Genomic DNA, 17,660 nt, shown 5'->3' with positions numbered 1-17,660 from the left:
CAGGAAATCTACTATCTGAGGAAAATATGCTCCAGATAGAACAGAGGAAACAGAGGAGAAAAAGCATCGCTGAAATAATTCAGAAACATTTCCCAGAACTGAAGGAGGAGAATTTTTAGACTGAAAGGGTTCACTGAGTGTCCAACACAGTGGATGAAAGTCGGCTCACACCAAGATATCTCATTGTGGAACTTCAAACACTGGGATAATTCAAGATCCTAAAAGCTTTCGGAGAAAAATAAATCAGGTCACACAGAAATGATCAGGACTCAGAATAGCTCCAGACTTCTCACTAATAGTGATGGAAACCTAAAAGACCATGGTTTTTTTTTTTTTTCCTTCAGGTTTTAAGGAAAATTATTTCTGACCTAGAATTCTATATCCAGCAAAACTACCTTTAATCAAGTGTAGGGCCGAATAAGTCTATTTTCAGACATGCGAGATTTCAGAAAGTTCATTTCCTTCATGGTTTCTTTCTCAGAAAGCTACTGGAGATGATGTTCTACCAAACTGAGGGGGTAGACCACGAAAAGGAAGACGTGGTATACAGAGAGGTGAGGAGACACGCAGAGGAACACAAAGGGGGATCTCAGGAAGCCAGCCGAGCACAGACAGCAGCTCGCTCACACTGAAGCAGGGCAGAAGCCCTGGCAGGACAGATCCCAAAATAGAAAACTCACCAGATTCACACTGGTCTGGACTTTAAGAGATGAGATTTAGGTAACTGGCAGAATGTGAGGTTGAATTAGTGTGAAGTTTGTAGAAACTAAGCAAATGTAAAAGTGACAATAATTAACTCAAGGGGAAAAAAAAGTGCTGAAAAGTAAAAGTAAGCAAAGTCAGCTAGCTGATTCTACCCTGAATAGTGTTTGCAGAGTAAAAATAATGCAAACACTGAAGATCACTTTCATCAAACGTATGCTATTGCTTTTAGGATGATGGGGAGATGGGAGAGGTGCATGTGTGTGCTGTAGGGGGTGGGGAAAGAAGGGAGGCTAAGTCCCCATCCTCCTGAGAGATAAGTAAATAAGTAATGCCAAAAACAGAAAAGATCAAGAAGCAGTAATGCATGCATATTATTAGACACATAGAGGTAGCCACCCAAGAAATTGAAAATGATTTTCTTTTAGGGTGTGAGTTATGGGGATAGGGGTTGTGGAATGCTCTTTTTTATAGCAAACCTTGTCCTATGTTGGACTGTTCATATGAACTGTGTTTATATATAACTTTAATAAAAACTAAAAATTAAGAACCATTAAACATTGGGGCAAGACAGTATTTTAAGTCCTGTTGGATATAAAGTTCTTGTAGTAGGGCCAGGCACGGTGGCTCATGCCTGTAATCCCAGAACTTGGGGGGCCGAGGCGGGTGGATCACTTGAGGTCAGGAGTTTGAGACCAGCCTGGTCAACATGGTGAAACCCTGTCTCTACTAAAAATACTAAAGTTAGCTGGGCATGGTGGTGGGCACCTGTAATCCCACCTACTCGGGAAGCTGAGGCAGAAGAATAGCTTGAACCTGGGAGGCAGAGGTGGCAGTGAGCCGAGTTCACGCCACTGCATTCCAGCCTGGGCAACAGAGGGAGACTCCATCTCAATTTAAAAAAAGAAAAAAAAAAGTTCTCATAGTAAAGGATAGTGTAGGAATGCAGACACAAAGGAGAGGCTAATGACCTGTTTTCTTGATTGGAGTGCTGATTGCTTGAGCGTGTTTCTTTTGTGAAAATTCCTCAAGCTGTACATATATGATGTGTGCACTTCTATGTATGTATTTTTTACCTCAACCATTTACTTACAAAATGATAAGTAACAGGCTGCATCTCGTGTCAGCGGCTTTAGGTACAAATTGTGCACTTCACAGTGGTACTCCAGGGTGTAAACATTAAAGCTCCTGGTGACCCAGTTGGCGAGAATCTCTTCTTTTTGGCATCCTTTGTCTCCAGGATTTCTGGGCATGCCCAAGGAACACGATGCATGCCTCAAGTCAGCCTTGGCATGACTGGTCCCCACAGCCAACCTCTCCCTGTCTGAGTCACGTCTTGCCATTTTTACAGGCTCTTCCATGCTGCTGCCACAGTCACCTCAACATTATCCCACAGCACAGACCCACGTCCAGAGGCACAGCCTGATGAGCAGGGTGGTTGGCAGGACAGGGTGCTCGTAGAACAGACATCCCCCACTCCACCCCATACCCTTTGAGGACCTTTCTGTGTGTATTCCCAGGTTATTGCCACCCTGACAACTCCTGTCTTCTTTCACCCTGTTATTACTGTTGATCAGTGAGTGATAAATGGTGTTAACTGTCTTAATATTTTGTTGAAAGTATCTATTTGGGAAATACAGCAGTTAACTGTCTTAATATTTTGTTGAAAGTATCTGTTTGGGAAATACAGCAGTCCTCAAATAACATCATTTTGTTCAAGGTCATTTTATTATAACATTATAATATTATAACCTCCCCACATTGTGTGCTTAAGGTGATACCTCCAGCTAAATATCCAACCAGCAAAGGGATTTCTATCCCTGAAATCCCCAAGTCCAGCAAAGACCAAAGGAATTAGACACCAGGAGATGAAAACTTTAAATTGGCAATAAAACATCTCTGTACATGGATTCCCTGTTCCACGCTTGAGACAAAGGCTACAAGGCCCTTGCCACCCCACCGTTGTCCCCACTCATCTCTTCTGGTAAACCTTGGTCGTCTTCTCCATCATCATTATCATTGTAAATTCAATAGAAACACGACACTTCCCATGGTGCCAAACATCTTTTATGTTATTATGCAGAGCCGTTTTCTCTTTCCCCAAACTTCCAAATATTACATTTTAATGCCTTTTGCATAACCAAAAGGCCTATTAAAATATTTTTAAACAAAGCCAAACAGTAGCATTCCCCTCATGACTGTCATGCCTACCTCCAGACACTGAAAATTGTCAGCAATCACCAAATAAGCTTCTCTATCCTCAGAAAAACCCAGATCTCAGCAGGTGATCTGGCTACATGTGAACATTAAAGAGTATTCAGATGATAGCCAGGCACAGTGACTCACGCCTGTAATCCCAGCACTTTGGGAGGCTGAGGTGGGCAGATCGCCTGCGGTCAGGAGTTTAAGACCAGCCTGGTCAGTATGGTGAAACCTTGTCTCTGCTAAAAGTACAAAATTACCTGGGCATGGTGGAGCGCACCTGTAATCCCAGCTACTAGGGAGGCTGAGACAAGAGAACAGCTTGAACTCAGGAGGCAGAGGTTGCAGTGAGCTGAGATTGTGCCACTGCACTCCAGTCTGGGCGATAGAGTAAGACTTCATCTCAAAACATACAAAAGAAAAGAAAAGAAAAACCCAGATCTCAGCAGGTGATTTGGCTACGTGTGAACAGGAAAGAGTGTTCAGATGCTAGTAGGTAGACAGGGGAGATGATGAAATGGTTCCTACAGTGTGATTAAGGACTCACAGGACAAATACTTCTCTGGCCTCTTGACCAAGAATAACTGTTCTTTTCTGAACAGTGGGATTGTGTTTACCTTAAGGACACCACAAATCTTATATCTGGTCCTATTTCCCCCTCACATTACCAGTTATGAGGCTCAGAGCCTGTCGCCAGTTTGTTTCCTTATCCTTGTTATCTCTTTGTCTCCTTTTCCTTAGTTTAAATGTATTTTACTATGTAGTGTTCACTTTCATAAGCCTTAAAATCCTTTTTCAAGACATAAATAAATACTGTTTTTAAAATACAGTAAGGTTACAACTACATGGTAGAACCATGGGTATATACTGGAAGGCAACCTGGGAAAAAGATAATTGTATTAGGGTGGTAAGATTATGTGTAATTTATTTTCCTTTTCAAATGGACATTAATATAAAGTACAATCAACAATCCTTTTAGTTATTTTTTGCTGATTGTTAAAGCATATGTTTACTGTTTTTTTAAAAAAGAAAAGATAAAAATATAAAGATGATAATACCATTTACCATCTAACTCTCTAGATATCAGTGTTCTCTTTGGTATTTTTTTCATTCTTTTTAAAATGCATATGTGTGTGTATATTTGGAAACTGCATATTTTCCAAATTTAAATTATTCTTTTTTTTTTTTTTGAGACAGAGTCTCGCTCTGTCACCCAGGCTGGAATGTGATGGCGAGATTTCAGCTCACTGCAACCTCTGCCTCCCAGGTTTAAGCAATTCTCATACCTCAGTCTCCTGAGTAGCTGGGACTACAAGCGTCCGCCACCATGCCCAGCTAATTTTTGTATTTTTAGCAGAGACAGGATTTCCCCATGTTGGCCAGGCTGGTCTTAAACTCCTGATTTCAGGTGATCCCCCTGCCTCAGCCTCCCAAAGGACTGGTATTAAAAGCTTCAGCCACCATGCGTGGGCCCAAATATAAATTATTCTTTACATTTTTTTTGTAAACTTGCTTTCACATAATGAGTTTCGACATTTTCTCTTGTCATTCAATATTCTTCATCCTCATTTTAAGTTGTGTAGTCCCCATTTATGCGTGTACCATCTTTATGTAATAAATCCCCCTTTGTTGAACATTCAGGTTGTTCACTTTTAGTCCTTCCTTTCTAGGTTTATTTAGATGGTGAATGAGTCAACTTTGCTAAAATCTGTTTCTTCTACTGATATTCTTGTTTTTCTTTTTTCCTTACAGTGGTCTCTGGTTCATCATCCAGCTCTAAGTATGACCCTGAGATCCTGAAAGCTGAAATTGCCACTGCAAAATCCCGGGTAGGACCTCTTCACCTATGCTATGTGCTAGTGATGGGTGCCACTGAGGTCTTAGACCACAAGCCCACCCACAAGGCCAGAACAGATGCTTCAGCCAGGCTATGAGAGCCAGTGCTAGGAAGGCCCTAAATAATAACAGTAGAAGCAGTAGTCACAGTAATAGTAATGGTTGTAGCAGCTGCCATTTCACAAGCAGTCACCATATACCAGGCACAGTGCGAAATACCTCATGTGTATTTTCCCATGTCCTTGCAACAACTCTGTAAAGTAACTACTGTCATCTGCATTTTAAAAATTTATTTATTTTTATTTACTTATTTATTTTTTGAAACAGAATCTTGCTCTGTTGCCCAGGCTGGAGTGCAGTGGTGTGATCTTGGCTCACTGTAAGCTCCGCTTCCTGGGTTCATGCCATTCTCCTGCCTCAGCCTCCCGAGTAACTGGGACTACAGGCGCCCGCCACCATGCCTGGCTAATTTTTTGTATTTTTAGTAGAGACGGGGTTTCACTATGTTAGCCAGGATGGTCTCGATCTCCTGACCTCGTGATCCACCCGCCTTGGCCTCCCAAAGTGCTGGGATTACAGGCGTGAGCCACTGCACTTGGCTGCATTTTATTTTATTTTATTTTATTTTATTTTATTTTATTTTATTTTATTTTATTTATTTTCTGAGACGGAGGCTCACTGTGTCACCCAGGCTGGATGGAGTACAGTGGTGCGATCTTGGCTCACTGCAACCTCCGCCCTCCCAGGTTCAAGCAATTCTCTTATCTTAGTCTCCCGAGTAGCTGGGATTACAGGCACATGCCACCATGCCCAGCAATTTTTGTGTTTTTAGTAGAGATGGGGTTTCGCCATGTTAGTCAGGCTGGTCTCAAACTCCTGACCTCAGGTGATCCACCTGCCTTGGCCTCCCAAAGTGCTGCGAACACAGGCATGAGCCACCACCAAGCTGTCATCTGCATTTTAAAGATGAGCAAACAGAGGCTTAGGGGAGCTAAGAAACTGGCCCAAGGTCACAAGAGATTCAAGTCTTACTCCAAAGTTTCTAATAATAGTGTACTGTCTTCCTAGCTACTGATTATTCTGAATTATCTTATTTTAATTACTTCATGATTACCTTAGGGAATAAATATTAGTATTTCCATTTTTACCAGTATGGAAACTGAGGCACAGCAGTGAAATTATTTGCTCATGGCAAAGTCAGTATTTTGAAAAGTGGTTTAGTTAAACTCAAAGAATTTAACAGTTTCCACAAACTCAAATGCCTGCAAGAAGACAAAAATGAGGGATGTGGGCTGGGGCTGAGGCAGTAGAGAGTCGTGGTGACTGTGTAACCAGGAGAGGTCTGCCCAGTCTTAAAGGTAATAGCATTTGAATTCTGGTCTGTTGTGCCCGTGCTGGAATGTGGGTTCAGTGTTACCAGATCTTCAGGTGTTTTCAGAAAGGAACTATGTGTCTAGGTTTATTATGTGAACTTTCTGAAGATTTGATTATTAGCAACTCATTTTAAAAGTTGAGTAATACAGTGTAAGCCACACAAACCAGCAGACCGAGCCTAACTCCTAGGGCACGTCTTGCCACTAAAGTTACTACATTGCCTCTTGCCTCCACGTGAAGCACTCTCATAGCCTCTGCCAGCTTTAAGTGATCCACGGCCCTGGGAATTGCCATTGTCCTCATCCATCAGAACAGGAAAGGGAGGCTCAGGATAGCAAGATGGCTTGAGAGAGGTCACACAGCAAGGAAGTGGGAAGGCCCACCCTATCCCAGGTCAGCTCCTGTCCACCTCCTGTTTCCCTGGAGCAAGGACTGGCTAGGAATGACCTACAGAAACACTGGGATGCTGACTGAATGGGCATCTGCAGAGACCAAGGCCAGCATCGGTGATGGGAGGGGGCTCTGATGAGTGTGGCCCAATGGGTGCTGACCTGAGTCATTATGCAGGTGCAGTGGGAGGCTCTGCGTTCCCCTTCTAGGGAGAAGGCAGCCTGCACCTTGCAGTCAGCCTCTGACCCAGCCCCGTGTATGGTCTGCTGCCCTCCAGGTCAACAAGCTGAAGAGAGAGATGGTTCACCTCCAGCACGAGCTGCAGTTCAAAGAGCGTGGCTTTCAGACCCTGAAGAAGTAAGTGCACCCTGCGTCGCAGAGCATGGGGGCTGCTCCCCATCCAGGCTCCCCTCCTGCCCTCTCTGTCTCTCTCTCCTTCAGTCCTTTTTCTCCCTTCTCAAAATGTGGCTCTCTCATCATTCAAGTTCTATTCCACTGGCATTTCCTGAAGATACTGCCACCCAAGAGTGGGGTTTGGAAAGAGGAAAGGGGAGTCATTTCAGACCACAGAACTCTCATCGTTCTGTGGACTTCTGAAGCCATTAAGATCTGTTCCACTCAGCCGAGTGTTACTGTCCAGTCACAGAAACAAGCATTGCCGGCCGGGCGCGGTGGCTCAAGCCTGTAATCCCAGCACTTTAGGAGGCCGACACGGGCGGATCACGAGGTCAGGAGATCGAGACCATCCTGGCTAACACGGTGAAACCCCGTCTCTACTAAAAATACAAAAAAAAACTAGCCGGGCGAGGTGGCGGCGCCTGTAGTCCCAGCTACTCGGGAGGCTGAGGCAGGAGAATGGCGTGAACCCGGGAGGCGGAGCTTGCAGTGAGCTGAGATCTGGCCACTGCACTCCAGCCTGGGTGACAGAGCGAGACTCCGTCTCAAAAAAAAAAAACAACAACAAAAAAAAAACAAGCATTGCCGAGCATTTCTGTGCACACCAATCATCTCTAGTCGATCCATTAGGGTCCCATATGCACGCAAACAAAACACACTCCTTTTTTCCACATCCCCTAAAAGCACTCACTAAGTGCTTCATTGAAGGAATAATGATCTCTTCTAGCAAATACCAATTACTAGAAAAGTATGCACGATACCATGTACATTGTGCTCTATGGGTGACTTAAGGAGTTTCCAGGATAACTTTCACCAAATGTAATTTTCACCTTTAGAAGCTGAGCTGTGGCCAGGTAAAATACAGCTCTGTTGTGTCTTCTTCTCCTTTTTTTTTTTTTTTAACTTTTATTTTAAGTTCAGGGGTACATGTGCAGGTTTGTTATACAGGTAAACTTGTGTCTTGGGGGTTGGTTGTACAGATTATTTCATCACCCAGGTATTAAGACTAGTACCCATTAGTTATTTTTCCTGATCCTCTCCCTTCTCTCACCCTCCACCCTCCCAGGGGCCTCAGTCTGTGTTTTTCCCCTCTATGTGTCCATGTATTCTCATCATTTAGCTCCCACTTACAAGTGAGAACATGCAGTAGCTTTGTTGTTTCTTTTTTTCTTTTTTTTTTTTTGAGATGGAGTCTCACGCTGTTGCCCGGGCTGGAGTGCAGTGGCCGGATCTCAGCTCACTGCAAGCTCTGCCTCCTGGGTTCACGCCATTCTCCTGCCTCAGCCTCCTGAGTAGCTGGTACTGCAGGCACCCGCCACCACGCCCAGCTAATTTTTTTGTATTTTAGTGGAGACGGGGTTTCACCATGTTAGCCAGTATCGTCTCAATTTCCTGACCTCGTGATCCTCCCACCTCGGCCTCCCAAAGTGCTGGGATTACAGGCGTGAGCCACCGTGCCTGGCACTTTGTTGTTTCTTAAGAGTAGTTGTGGCCGGGTGTGAGGGCTCACACCTGTAATCCCGGCACTTTGGGAGGCTGAGGCGGGTGGATCACAGGGTCAGGAGTTCGAGGCCAGCCAGGCCAAGATGGTGAAACCCCGTCTCTACTGAAAATGCAAAAATTAGCCAGGCACAGTGGCAGGTGCCTGTAATCCCAGCTACTCAGGAGGCTGAGGCAGGAGAATCGCTTGAACCAGGGAGGCAGAGTTTGCAGTGAGCCGAGAATGTGCCACTGCACTCTGGCCTGGGCAACAGAGCAAGACTCCATCTCAAAAAAAAGAGTAGTTGTGTTACCCGTCCTAATTGTGACTATACTAGCTAAGCTTTGTCGAGCAGTTACTCTGTGCCGGAGAACCCCTGCAATGTTTCCATGCAAGTGTGCTCTTTGATCCTACAGCAACACTATAAGGAATGCTTTGTTATCTAACTACCCACATTTTATAGATGAGAAAACTGAGTCACTTAGCAGGTACTCAAGAAAGGTTAGCTTATTGTGGCTGGGCACGGTGGCTCAGGCCTGTAATCCCAGCACTTTGGGAGGCCAAGGTGAGAGGATCGCTTGAGCCTGTGAGTTGGAGGTTGCAGTGAGCTGATTGCATCACTGCACACCAGTCAGTGGCAAAGTGAGACCCTGCCTCGAAAGAATGAAACAGAGAGAGAGAGAGAGAGAAGAGGAGGGGAGGGGAGAGGAGAAGAGGGGAGGGGAGAGGAGAAGAGGGGAGAGGAGGGGAGAAGAGGGAAGGGGAGGGGAGGGAGGAAGGAAGAAAGGAAAGAAGGGAGGGAAGAAGGGAGGGAGGAAGGAAGGAAGGAAAGAAAAAAGAAAGAACAAGAGAGAAAGAGAAAAAGCCCTCCAGTCTGGGTGACAAAATAAGACCCTCTCTCCAAATAAAGAAAGAAAAAAAGAAAGGAAGGAGAGAGAAAGAAAGAGAAGGAGAGAGAGAGAGAGAGAGAGAGAGAGAAAGAAAGCCCTGCAGTCTGGAGACAAAGTGAGACCCTGTCTCGAAGAAAAGGAAAAAAAGGAAGAGAAGGAGAGAGGGGGAGAGAAAGAAATCAAGAAAGGGAGAGAGAAAGATGTTAGCTTATTGTTATTATTAACTACAGCATGTAACTGAGACTCATTCATTGAATTGTATTCAGTGTATCCAATGGGCTTACTGGACAATCATTACGAAGGTTATTGGTAACCGTCTCAGAAGCTCTAGGCAGGACACTCGGCAGATTTCTGCCTTCCAAGGGGGCATCTCACTTACATTCCCAGGGAGGCCACACCTGCATGGATGGCTATTTCTTGCTTTTTGTCTCTCCCTGACTACTATACCTTTTCCTCATTCCATGAATTTCAAATCTACCCTCATCATTCTGTGGCCATAGCCCCAAGGCTTTGGATGTCTATACACATGCTATAAGAAATATGTATATAGCTTTATATTATTACAAATTGTCTGTAATTTTTGTGTCTTACAAAGTATGGCTTTCTATATGTTTACATCTTTGTTATATACATGTTATTCATATATGTGTATATACATATACCAATCTTGTCTCTCAAACCAGATTCTGAATTGTTAAGACCTGGAACCATGCTTTATGCTTCTTGGTAATCTTCAGTAGCACCAATGACAGTTTGGAGCAATAGTTATAAGCTTAGAAAATGCTATTTTTGACCTATTAAAGCAATAGCCTGATTCCTCCACTTTGCAGCAAAACAGCTTCTGAGCACACAGTTTAAGGGCTACTCACTCCCGTCATCTTACTGAATGGGTTCTCCCTGCCTCCTGGCTCCTGCAGTCCTCAAGAGCTTCTGGTTAGAACACTTCCCATTATTCTCTGAGCCACCGCAAACCTGTTTTACCACTTTGTCACCCTGTAGCAGCATTGAAAACTCTTGTTGTTTGGTAAGCTGATGCTGAAACCCCAAAGACAAGCCTCCTTTCTTCCCCTCTCCGTCTGCCCCATGTTTGATATCAGGCCCAGGTAAGACTCCATGGCAGCTCCAGCTGCGCACACTACTTAGCCGGAAGCCGGGCTCTGCATCCAGCGTGGAGGAAGATGCCTCCTTTAATGTACACCTTGGCAGAGAGAGTCAGGAATGGAGTCTTGAGAGGCAGGTGGTCAGGGTTCAAATCCCAGTTCCCTGGGTCCTTGGAAAAGTGACTTAACTCCTGTGAGCTTTGAGTTCATTTGAAAAACTAGGGGTTGTAAAGATTGAACTGGAAAATCCGTGTCAAGTGTGTGGTAGTGTCTGGCATGAGGGAAGAGCTCCCTGAGAGTGGGCTGGGGTGGTGACCTCTAGCTGGTTGCCTGCTTGCATTGGGAAGGGAACTCGGATGAACTCTACGTCTGCCCTGGACTAGAGAGTGTGCCGGGGAAGCACTTCACACCAGCCACCTCATTTCTTTCTCTTCACCCCCTTTTAAGAGAAGTTTTTGTCCTGCCATATATTACAGATGAGGGCACTGGCAGGGTTGAAAACATGCCCAGAGCCACCCAGCTTGCAGGTGTCAGGGCTAGGGCTGAAACCCAGGACTGCTGGATTTTGAAGTTCATGTCTCAATACCTCTCTTCCCAGTGTCATCCCAGATAACTCCCTCCTCATTCCCAGAAAATGTAAGGCCTCTTTTTCAGAGTCTAAGAGGGATGCTATCCAGTCACTTCTACTTCTGTGCCTACTCTTATGGCAGAACATGGGGAAAGGTACAAGTTATCCTTAAGGAATTTCCAGGATAACTTTGACCACATGTAATTTCCCCTTTTAGAAAATTTCTCTTTAGCAGCCAAAAGCTCTGTTGTTTGTTTCTTTCTTTTTAGACGGAGTCTCACTCTGTCACCTAGGCTGGAGTGCAGCGGCGCAATCTCGGTTCACTGCAACCTCCACCTCCCAGGTCCAAGCGATTATCCTGCCTCAGCCTCCTGACTAGCTGGGACTACAGGCATATGCCACCATGCCTGGCTAATTTTTTATATTTTTAGTAGAGATGGGGTTTCACCAGGATGGTCTCAATCTCCTGACCTCATGATCTGCCCACCTAGGCCCCCCGAAGTGCTGGGATTACAGGCGTGAGCCACCATGCCCGGCCAGCTCTGTTGTTTTTTAAGAGCAGCTATGTCACCTGTCATGATTGTGATGATACCAGTTAAGCTTCCTTGGGCAGTTGAGTTACTCTGGGCCACGAATCCATATTGGTTCAATTCATAGTCAGCAACCTGTTTAAAAAAGAGAGAAGGGAAAAGGTTGATGAGGATTAAAGGTTGTCTCTTGGAGGAGGTTGCAAAGAAAAATCAAGATGAAAGCTTGGGACTTTGACTTGTCAGCTCCCTTTCTAATAGGGAAGAGTGGAGACCAGGCATCTCCCCCTATGGGAGGAGGCCAGTGCAGCGCCTCGCCCTGCCGTGCCCAGGTAGGAGGTGTCTGGACAGGACCAGGAGTCGGCTGCTGTCAGCCTTTGCCCCACCTCTCTGTGGCTACCGGGTGTGTAAATCTCTAAAGGCCTGAAGAGAGGACAGCTGAGGGATTTGGAAATCCTAAAACACATGCATCCCCACATACACACAAACACACACACACACACACTTTTCTTTCCCTTAAAAAAAAAAAAATAAGATTCATTCACCGAGTGTATAATGGTGACCCTTTGTTCTTCCCCCACCCTCTCCCCACCCAGCTTCATCCCAAGAGTGTTCCCTCTCAGAGCTGCTGTCTGGAGCCAAATTCCAGAGGCCAGGTTGCTAAGGCCCTTGAAGAAGTCAGGTAGAGGCTGTCGGAAGCCCAGCAGACAAACCGCTTCTGTCTCATCCTGCCAGGGATTCGAAGCCATTCTCGCCCTGTTGACAGAGGACAGCTGGGCACAGCCCCCTCCCCAGAGTCCCCAGCCCTCGGACATGCTCCAACCAACAATGTCTCCCTGCCCCTCCTATGCCCATCTGCAGCAGGGCCACTGCCTGTCCCGGACACTGGCTCTGGGGAGCCTCCTTGCCACGGAGCATCTTCTAAGCTCCCTCAGACTAATTTTTCAGACTAAATCTGGGGCCAGTCCTTGCCGACCTGATAGGCCTGCCCAGGCCTGAGTCCTGGAAAGGAATAGACAGGCTATTTTTAGTGGGGAGACATAAACGGGGCTTTGTTTTCTCTCCATGGAGGCTGAAGTAACCGCAGAGGGAGGCTGTGTTGAGACCTCGCTCCATGCCTGCTCTCTCCTCTGCTTGGAGGCACAGACGATGAGGCCAGGATGAAAACCTGCTCGTGCTCAGGATTCCCCATGAGGGTTATTTTTAGCCCAGGACAGTTTGGCCTGTAGCAGAAAACCACAAAGGAGTGCCTGTGAGCAGTTTCTCATGCTGAAATAATGAGTTTGTGGTGTTCCCGCAGACTGTAAAACTCCTTTTTCTCCACCTTGGACTGAAGCCTCAGGCCTAGCCTTTGGCGAAAGTGTGATGTAGTTAAAATGCATCTCTGCCCCCAGAACCTTTTTGACACCTGGGCCCTCCTTCTTCAGAAGCTCACCCCTGCCTGTCGGGTTTGGTTTGGCCTTCAGAAAACTACATCAGGAGAACCCCCCCGCTTTTTTTTTTTTTTTATTTTTCCCCCATCAAAATGAACCTGTATGTAAGGCCTGGATAAGCCAATAAGCTCTCCAGGCTAGAAGCATCTTAATCCCTTATGTTTGTACAGTAATTCCTGGTTTATCACAAGATTTTCCATCCTGTATTCCATTTGATGTTCCTGACAACTCCATGAATATGGGTTAGGCGGATAACATTTTCCAGGCTTTTTAGAGGAGGAAACCGAGGCTCTGTGTATTTGAGAGATGACCCCAGGATCATCCTACTAATGGGTAGTAGGGCTGGGAGTTTTTCATCCTTCTGTCCTTTTCGTCATTGTGTTCATTAGCTCAACACATGCTTATTAAAGACAGTGGTTCTTGACCAGCATGATTTTGCTCCCTCTCCCTCAACGGACATTAGGTAATACTTGGAGATATTTTCAGTCGTCACCATTCAGGGTGAGGGTACCAACAGCATCTTGTGGGGTAAGGCCAGGGAGGCTGCTAAACATCATACAGTGCACAGGACAGCCTGCCCTCCCTCCAAAAAAGAATGAGACAAACATGTTCAACTCTGCCTCCTGTTCCCAAGCCTTCCAGAGTCAAGTCAAAGATGCTACCACATAAACTGTAATACATAAACTGTCACACAATGTCACGACTGCAGAGTCACAGCTATGTGTGATGTATATGGGAAGCCGCTACCCAGCCTGGAGGAGCCAGGGACGTAATCAGGAAAGGTTTCCCGTAAGAGCTGATGTTTAGAGGACACTGACTTCACAAGCAATGTTGCTTCTGCACCCCCACGCATTGGCTGTATAATAGGAACCTTCTCTGCCTTTTTTTTTTCCTTTTCTTTCTTTCTTTTTTTTGAGACAGAGTCTTGCTCTGTCTCCCAGGCTGGAATGCAGTGGCGTGATCTCGGCTCACTGCAACCTCTGCCTCCCGCGTTCAGGCAATTCTCATGCCTCAGCCTCTCAAGCAGCTGGGATTACAGGCACGTGCCACCATGCCCGGCTAATTTTTGTACTTTTAGTAGAGACGGGGTTTCACCGTGTTCCTCAGGTTAGTCTTGAACTCCTGACCTCAAGTGATCCACCTGCCTTGGCCTCCCAAAGTGTTGGGATTTCAGGTGTGAGCCACCATGCCCAGCCCGGGACCTTCTATGCCTTATCCCACAAGTGGGGACCTAGGGAGGCAGGATTAGCAGGACAGAGGGAGGGGCCTTCTTAAGGAACTGAAGTCCTGTGGTCTGTGCTTTTCCCCTGGGGAGACCCTGTCCCTCACCCTATCTAAGGCTGACCTTTCCCATTAACTGTCTCCTAGAATCGATAAGAAAATGTCTGATGCTCAGGGCAGCTACAAACTGGATGAAGCTCAGGCTGTCTTGAGAGAAACAAAAGCCATCAAAAAGGCTATTACCTGTGGGGAAAAGGAAAAGCAAGATCTCATTAAGGTATGCAAGTTCCTGTTGATGTGGGTGCCATCTTGATTTCTCCTGAGTTTTCCTGTATGCCAGTCTTACATGGACTATTTCTACATGGTACACACATTGCTCAGTTCTCATTACCAGTCTTCCTGGGGTTTTGGTTCCATTTCATAGAGGAGGACGTGGAGGCTCAGAAGCATTAAGTGACTTGCATAAGGTCACACAGCTAGTGTAAATGGCAGACTTGGAAGTCATCTGGCCTAGTCCAAAGGCCACATCCTTGCCGCTAGCTCTAATTACCTGACTTATTTTTTCTTTGTTTTTTTAACGTTTATTTTTTAATAGAGGGAGTCTTGCTGTGTGGCTCAGGCTGGTCTTGGTAACTCCTGGGCTCAAGTGATTCTCCCACCTTAGCCTCCCAAAGTGCTGGGATTACAGGCATGACCCAGCACACCTGGCCTCTGACTTATTTTTCAAAGAATCAAATGGAGAGAGGTGGTTTCAACATCATTAACCTTTGACATCAAAATGTAGCATCTCTATAAGCATTTCATTGTGTGTTCTGCCTCTATGCTGGGAACTGAACAAATTATAATAGATATTATGTAATGTACCAGGTGATTATGCCAAGACTTTTGCATGTATCATGTCTCATCTCTTAAATCAACCCGAGTTTATCCCCATCCTACAGAAAAAAGACTGTACAACTCAGAGAGGAAGCTAGAGCCATGATTCAAACCTGTGAACCCCTGACTCACAGACCCATTCTCTTATCCCCTATACATATCACCTCCCCTTCCAGGAACCACCCTGACCTCAGATATTTCACTGGCAGATTAGGAGTCCTCAGAGATGCTATAAATGACTTAGTGGAGGAAGCTGTATGCTCTATGACAAACAGAACAGTTTTGAAGCTCCCGCCCAGGACAGCAGCCGAGTGAAAACATTTAGATGAGGAACTCATGGACAGTGAGGCGTGTTCCTGTTCTGATTAGTGGTTGAGATCACAGAGCCTTAAGCCAGATAGACCAGGTCCAAATCTTACCTTGGTCAATTGCCAGCTTCTCATCAATAAACTGGGGATAATCATAGGTCATTCTTTGCATGACTATTGTCAGGATTCAGTGAGACTCTGGTAAAGCTGACAGTTGTTGAGTATGGGCTGTATTCACTTGTCATCTCGTTTAATCTCATTTAATCAAAATGATTGCCCTGTGAGATAGGACCTGTGATTCTCCCACCCCCACCCCCTTTTTTTTTTAAGAACCAGGGTCTCGCTCTATTGCCCAGGCTGGAGTGCGGTGACACAGTCATAGCTCACTGCAGCGTCGAACTCCTGGGCTCAAGCAATCCTCCCACCTCAGTCTCCCGAGTAGTTGGAACTACAGACATGCACCGCCACATCCAGCAAAATTTTTTTTTTTTTTCAGAGATGGGGGTCCCGCTATGTTGCCCAGGCTGATCTTGAATTCCTGGCCTCAAGTGATCCTCCCACCTTGGCCTCTGAAAGCACTGGGATTACAGGCATGAGCACCCAGCCAATTATTCTCATTTTACAGGAGAGGAAATTGAGGCAAAGAGAGATTATTCAGCTAGGTGAAGTCACACAGCTGGGAAGCAGCAAAGCAGCGGTTCCAACTAGGGCAGTGTGGCTCCAGAGTCGGCATCCACACCAGTTTCTCCTACGTCATAGGCCCAGCACAGAACCTGGCACACAGCAAGGACCCACTCAGTGCTAGCTCTCTATCACAGGATCAGTAGGATGTCTGGGGAGGGCATGGGTTCCTAAATTAAGGGAGGGTAGAGAGGGAAGCACGGGGAGCATGACAGATCCAGAGCTCCCTCCTGGGAAGGCGCGTCACTAACCCTGCTCTCCCTTCCTTCAGAGCCTTGCCATGTTGAAGGACGGCTTCCGCACTGACAGGGGGTCTCACTCAGACCTGTGGTCCAGCAGCAGCTCTCTGGAGAGTTCGAGTTTCCCGCTGCCGAAACAGTACCTGGACGTGAGCTCCCAGACAGACATCTCAGGAAGCGTGAGTAGACAGGGCAGGATGCTGGGGGCCTTCCACAGGATGGCAGCTGTGAAGCTGCTGTAGTGGGCACCTGCCTTCTCATGGCTCACCAGGGAGCTGGCCAGGGGCTCTCTGCGGGGCTGGCTGCTGCCTCAGCCCTCTGGAGCTCTGTTCTCTTACAGACCTCCTGGCCCCAGGAGGATATGATGTGATGCCGTGGAGGAAAAGCCTGCAGTGACGAACACTATGGCCCTTAATATTGCCTGGCCAGGTGCTAGTGTCTCTTAATGCTGTACAGAAAGCATATTTAAAGGACAAAATGTCTTTCTCTGCGTTCTGTTTTGGTTTGGTTTTTTTCATACTATTTTGCAGTTCCGTTTCCATTTTTCTTTCCCCAACTGGACAGCAGAGGATATTTTCCTCCTGTTAGTCTCAAAACAATGCATGCAGCTTTCAGGCAGCTGCTTGACTCCCAGTTCCTAAGCTCAGTCCAGTCCTAGTTATGAATAGTGAAAGCGCTGTCCAGATGTGGCTCAGGAAAAGGTTAGAGTAGGGCTGACCCACGGTGCCTCGTAACTCTTGGAGAGCTTTTGTTTTACTAGAGCCAGCAACATTGAACGAATCCGCCTTCCAGCCTCTGTGGCATAGCTGAGTTCCATAGCTGTCTTCCCACTTGTCCAAGGGTGACCGGTGAGCCTTGTAGCCTCTTGCTGCTCGTAACAGACTAGCACAGCAAAAGAGGCTGTCCCTTCCTTCCCCACACCACCATGTGTCCAGCTACTAGCCATCTGCAGGCCAAAGTATTTGTAAAGGAACTGTACCCCTCTTTGTGAGTGCTGGGGTCTTCTCCCCACCTACCCAGTGTTTCACTCCTGACTGCAGCCTCTCTGAGTTTTCTATGGATCCCCTCCCCAGTGCCCCCAGAATGGCTTTCTTGATATTGGCAATCCCTGTTTCCTCCTCACCAACTGTCCTCCACGCTTCTGTGGCTTGAATTGGCACCAAGCCAAGCCATTGGGGACTGCAAGATGATGTTCTGGGCCTTTGGCTTCTGTTTTCAAAGTGATCGATGTCTGAGTGTACGGCTCTTCCCGTGGCCTGAAGGGAGGAAAGTGTTTTTGCTTCACCAGCTTCCCTGCGATCTGCACCGCCAGCCCCATCAGCGGGGGCTTTTCTTGGCTACTGCCCCCTCAAGCTGCCAAGTCTCTCATGAGCCCTTGAAACCAACTCAGCACCGGCCACAACAGCCATATAATTCCTGACTTCGTTCTTCTCCTCC

At 46.5% G+C, this 17,660-nt stretch overlaps 1 protein-coding gene across 10 annotated transcripts in view; it reads left to right on the top strand.

The window, feature by feature from the left end:
* WWC1 (WW and C2 domain containing 1) overlaps positions 1-17,660 on the top strand; it is a 172,739-nt gene that overhangs the window by 95,361 nt on the left and 59,718 nt on the right. For all 10 annotated transcript variants that reach the window (XM_010358200.2, XM_010358199.2, XM_010358196.2 and 7 more), the window contains exons 4-7: positions 4,657-4,733; positions 6,782-6,861; positions 14,267-14,396; positions 16,256-16,402. In XM_010358200.2, coding sequence (XP_010356502.2) covers positions 4,657-4,733; positions 6,782-6,861; positions 14,267-14,396; positions 16,256-16,402 — 434 coding nt within the window. The remainder of the gene's footprint in view (positions 1-4,656; positions 4,734-6,781; positions 6,862-14,266; positions 14,397-16,255; positions 16,403-17,660) is intronic.

This window comes from Rhinopithecus roxellana, chromosome 3 (genome assembly GCF_007565055.1).
Source record: "Rhinopithecus roxellana isolate Shanxi Qingling chromosome 3, ASM756505v1, whole genome shotgun sequence".
Lineage (NCBI taxonomy): Eukaryota > Metazoa > Chordata > Mammalia > Primates > Cercopithecidae > Rhinopithecus > Rhinopithecus roxellana.
Note: the sequence above shows the minus strand (reverse complement) of the source record. Positions and strands in the feature narration are given on the sequence as shown.